The sequence below is a fragment of the Charadrius vociferus genome, unplaced genomic scaffold (genome assembly GCF_000708025.1).
Source record: "Charadrius vociferus isolate BGI_N301 unplaced genomic scaffold, ASM70802v2 scaffold301, whole genome shotgun sequence".
Taxonomy (NCBI): domain Eukaryota; kingdom Metazoa; phylum Chordata; class Aves; order Charadriiformes; family Charadriidae; genus Charadrius; species Charadrius vociferus.
The window spans coordinates 842,373-847,667 of NW_009646842.1; the positions used below are offsets into that span (position 1 = coordinate 842,373).

Here is a 5,295-nt window from a genome sequence, read left to right on the forward strand (position 1 = left end):
AGGGTGGTGGTAGGAGTGAGACGGCCCCTGGGAGAGCACGGAGGAGGAGTCGGAGTCATTCTCCACGCTGCCGGGGCTGTAGACACTGGGTGAGGTGCTCCTGTTATCCTGGTCAATGTCCCGTGGGTCACTGCTCATCTCATCGTTGAAGCTGTGGCCATCAAGGCTGTCAACATCGGATGGGGATGGAGGACAGGGCAACTCCTGAAGTAGGAAGAAGGAGGAGGGAGGCTTTATGTGGCTTCCCAGACCATGAACGCCACATTTCAAGTTCCCAGAGAACTTGCTTTCTGATCTTTCTCTGCCAGCCCCAGCACTAGAAAACCCCAAAGAAGGAAGGAGACATTGTCTAGCAAGGTATAAATAACACCAGCCCTCCTGCCTCCCCTCCAGTGCTCTCAGGTCCTTCATGAGCATCCCACACTCAGGAAGGAGGTAACGATGGGTACCTTGACTACAGAGGCAGCAAAGGAGGGCAGGGAACTGTTAGAGACAAGGTTGAGAGTGAATAGATATGCAAGGTCCTAGCACCACCACCACTGGTGATGGGCCGTTGGATAGGCTATGATACCACCAAGTGGCACAGAGCAGCACGCACCACAGTGGGCCCAGCATGGCCCAGCACAGCCCCCAGACCCAGAATTATTTTTCTTGGCCCTGCAAAGCTCTCCCCAGGCAAGGAGACCCACTCCCCTCGGGCCCCCTCTCAGTGCCCCACTCCTTACCTCCCAGAGTCTCCCCTGTGCTTCCCAATCCCTGCTCCTCCCCACCACCTCTTGCCTTGAGCAATGAAGCTTCGGTGATTTAAGTTAGTATGGACAACAAATAAGTGCCACTCTTGAGCCTCAGGGCTTACAAGAGAGGCTAAACTGAAAAAAGATCACTGTTGAGCTGAACAGTGTCCACATGGAGAAATTACATAGGTGTAACCACAGTGATTTAATTACAATGATCTCATAACACAAGCAAATATCCCCGCGTTTGCCTGCCTTCAAGGCCAGTTCCCTGAACAGGCTAACGGGGAACTGAGAAGCACAAGAGCCGAGTCTTCCTACAACTGCCTGACCACCAATCCAGCCTGGTGCCGTCGGCATTTGGAGAAGTCCTGCCACAAACATGCAGAGCGTGCACATGAGCAGGTTTTGCACAACCATCACCCAGACCCCACCATGACTTAAGCACCTTGGTTTCACACTGCTTTGGGGTAGCAAAAGAGCGTGAGTCTAACCTGACCGGCAGCAGCGCGCGGAGCCAGGCTCTTGCCACTGAGCCAGGAAAGGCAAAGCACATGTCCAGCTCCTAGAGCGCAGCAGCCCCCTCCAGACAAGGCAAAAGAGACTGAGAGCCTCCATCTGCTCAGGCGTCACTCCTGGTGGCATTTTTGTAGCCAGGCAAATGCCATTTAGGTTGGAAGAGCTGCAGTGCAAAACCCAAGGTGCCAGGGCTCCCGAGCAGCAGGAACCTCAAGCTGGGCAGTTGTGAGCAGCATGGGTCGGGAACAGGAGACTCCTTTGACCTGGACCCAGGACATGCCAGCAATCACAGCAAGGACAACTCACCTCGGTTTTAGTTTTTTTGGGGGCACTGGTGTCCTCCCCTTCACTCTCCGAGATCTCTTCTGTTCGGCTCTGCTTGCTGCCCTTGGGGGTGCAGGATTCCTCCACCCGGCCTTTCTGCGAGGCAAAGAAGGAGAACAGGGAGGTGGAAGGGTCACAGGGAACCTTCCCACCCTGCCAGGCCTTCACAGGCTGCAGCAGGTGAGACACTGTCACCACAGCACGCATGTTGCAAGAGCTCCGTAGTGCAACACTGAGCCAGAATATAGCAAAAATCAGCACTCAACAGGGCTGGTGAGACTGAAGACTGGTTCTTGGGAGATGATGGGAAGTGCAAGATGCTGAGGATGAGAGGAAAGAGGGATTCCACCCATTCCAGAGAGCTAACCCTGCATGGGTTCCTCAGTGGATCCCTTCTGGTCTGCACCCCTGGACCCCCAAACAGATCCTACCCGGTCTGGGCAGTCCTCAGGCACCGCGCGCTCATGTACTAGCTTATACTACCTTTGTCGCTTGTCGGGATTTCTCAGCCTTGCCATCACTGCTGGAGGTGCTGACGCCCCCGGGGGAAGCTCGACCCCGTGACCTGAGCTCCTCTCGGGGCCCTGGAGTCTCTTTCTTCCGTCCACTCCGCATTGACATCTAAGAGAGGGAACACTGGATCAGTCCTGCTTTGCATCTCCCTCCACTCCCGCCCTGTCCCCAGCCTCCTAAAGCCCCCGAAGCCCTGGCACTGCACTATGCCAAACTCATGTCCACGAGCTTTGTTGTGAGCCTCAGTCCCAACCCACAGCTCCAGCTTGGCTCCGGTGTCCCATCTCACATACCGAGTCCTTGTTCTGTCGCGTCTTCATTCTTTTGGGTGTGGGACCCCCATTCTCCTTGGCCCGGCTTGATGAAAACATAAATTTTTATCACTCCGCACCCCCCTTCGGCTGTTCCCGGGGAGGCGGAGACAGGCAAGAGCAGTTCTTCTGAACAGGTGGCTTACACCAGCAACGCAACAAGATCCCAGTGAATCCTGAAAGGCAGACAAGGAGATGAGAGGGGAGAAAAAGTGAGTGGACTGTGGGACATCCTTTTGCGGTCTGCTACAGAAACATGACAAAATTATTACTCCTTCCTTAACTATTATTTAGAGATGCAAGGATCTTTACCAAAAAATGCAACAAACTTCCCCAGCAGAGGGGGGAAAGATTTGGCCACTGTCATATCTGATTTCCAATTTCTGGGAGTGATACCCACACAATGCAAGTCAGGCAGCCCTCCAATTTTTGGGAGGAAGCAGGGAGGAATGGTTATCAGTATGTTGATTGTCCTCTGAAACCATTTTAGTATTTCCATTTCCTTCTTTATTTCATCTTCAGAGACAGAGGGGGGGAAATAAAGGGAAAGTGCTTAATGGGAATGCTCCTAATACTTTTCTGACTTCCTAAGTTCTTCTTTGCACTTGTTGTGAGTGCAGTAAATTACACCACCCTTAACTGGCCATGTGCTGTCCTTAGCTCGCTCGGCACAATGAGCCCCCAGTGGCCTTTGCTGAAGGGGTATTATACAGCTCTGCCCTCTCCAGAGCATATGCACATGCATACATGCACCAGCACGTTATGCAGAAAATGTGACAAGCCTTGCTCAGGCTGTTCAGTATCCAAGGTACACAAACAGGTGTGAGAAAATACAGTTAGCTTTGATTTTGCATGACGCAAACGGAATCAGCTCTGTTTAGCTCGGACCGCTTGCCTAGGTCTCCTTCTCCACACACTGGACTGCGTCTCTTTACCACCTAAGAGTAGTGCCCAGAGATGAAGAGTACATTCTTACACTTTGCAGCAGCGGGAAGATTTCTGAGCTCCCTCTGAATAAATTTACCGCTTTGTTCTATGTCCAAAAGCACCATAGATATTTAACACCCTGTTATGCCACGCAGTTCCTAGAGTTTAGAGTATGAAAGCACCATGATTGTGTTAGCCTGGGAACTGGACTGAAGTGATTCAGGGATGCTGCTCCTGAAGCTAGTTTGCCTGGCTCCATCCAGCTCAAGATCTTTTGCGCTGCACTGTACTGCGCAGGTGTAACCAAAAAGAGCTCATAACTCAAGAAGAGCTGTCATTTGAGCTCCTATACTTGGCCTCTGGAATGGACAATCTGCAAGACAAGGAAATGTGTCCTGTGGATGAGGCATCAGGAGAAAAACTCTGCATCTCCTGGGTTATATTCTCTGATCTAGAACCACGGCAAAGTTTTGTGAGTAAGTACAAGACGACTCTTGAGATTTGGGACTCCTAAAGGACATCCCCAACCTGGAAAGATCAGCTTCCAGCCAGCCAGTGCAGGAGCAGTCTGGATGCACTTCCATTTCTCTGAGAAGGGAGCTAAAACCAGGGATCAGAGCAAAGGCACCAGACAGGATAACTCCTGAACCTCCTGTGCAGCCCTGCTGCAAGGCCCTGGAGTTGCTGTTTTCCACCACCTCCGTCTCCCTACCTGTGAAAAGGGAGTAATGACACCAGGCCATCTCTTGTGGGGCTCCACAGCTTCCTTGACCAACGCTTAAAGAAACCCATCCGGAAGACACTTGGGATGAGCAGGGGATTGTTTGTTTTAATTTCATTAATATTTTATTTGACCCTCATCATGGAAGCCACGAGGGACTCATCCAGCATTAATTCCCACACACAACAATTCATTAACTGAGACCTCTTCTTTAATAGAAAAATAGCTCACGATGGTTTATAACTGACCTAATGGAGGCAGAGCACTCTCCTAATCCCTACCAGCTGACGTGTTTTACAGCCTTACATTTCTGTCATACTTCGGCCTTTGGTTGCCAATTCAGCCAGTTACACTGATGCTATTCTAGATAAGTATCTAGAATTAACATTTCTTACATGAAACAAACATTGTAAGTACGGCGATCCTAATTTAACTCAGCTTCAACACACGCCATGCTGGGAGCCTTCGAATATTAGCTTAGCTCTGAACACACAGAAGCAGCAGCAGCGGCACATTACCAATATGTCACCACTCTTTACATTCAACAGGGATGCCACCCACACCTGCCACACCAAAGAACCGAACTTCATAATGCAGCGCACAGGTCTCACTTCAGCTTTCCAGTAACCCTGCAATGACAATTATGGTCTTCCTTTCAGAGAGGCAAGTCGGAGAAACAATATGCAGCCAACCACATCCCGAAACTTCCCTTTTTCAAAAGAAATACCAACTTGGTACTTATGTCAACCACTAAATATGTGGTACTAAACAAAGGCAGAAACAAATAGGTATGTTTCAGTAGACATAATTAACCACCGGGGCAGAAGTTTCTATCACTTAAGAGAGCGAAGGCTTTTTAAAAATATATAACAGAACTGATGCACACATTATTAGGTTCAGTACAGTAACTGTTACATCAGAGGCCAGACGAGAGGATCACAACACTGCCTTCTAATTTTAACATCTATGAAATAAAAGCTTGCAATGTGAACCTTGACAATTAACAAACTTACACCTAACTCTTCCTGTCACCGAAGATCCCTGTAAATGTCTCTGAAGAATTATTAGGCCTCTATGGTTTTGGAAAGGAAATAAGACATTTGGCAAGGCTGCTGTCAAAGGGATAACCTTTTCCTGGCCCTGTGAAGCCCTTTACAGGTTTGACTGAGTTATGAGGCATCGCGAATTGCTATTTTCTGTTTGCGTTTCATACAACCCAGCTTGGTTTGGCTTACTGCCCAAATCC

At 49.7% G+C, this 5,295-nt stretch overlaps 1 protein-coding gene across 1 annotated transcript in view; it reads right to left on the bottom strand.

Annotated features, from left to right (window-relative positions):
- The window catches only part of ATN1 (atrophin 1), an 8,010-nt gene extending 5,437 nt beyond the window's left edge, over positions 1 to 2,573 (bottom strand). The window contains 4 exon segments of the mRNA XM_009892891.1: positions 2 to 204; positions 1,560 to 1,673; positions 2,061 to 2,198; positions 2,384 to 2,573. Of these exon segments, the coding sequence (XP_009891193.1) occupies positions 2 to 204; positions 1,560 to 1,673; positions 2,061 to 2,198; positions 2,384 to 2,410 (482 nt within the window). The 5' untranslated portion in view covers positions 2,411 to 2,573.
- Between the last annotated feature and the right edge of the window lie 2,722 nt (positions 2,574 to 5,295).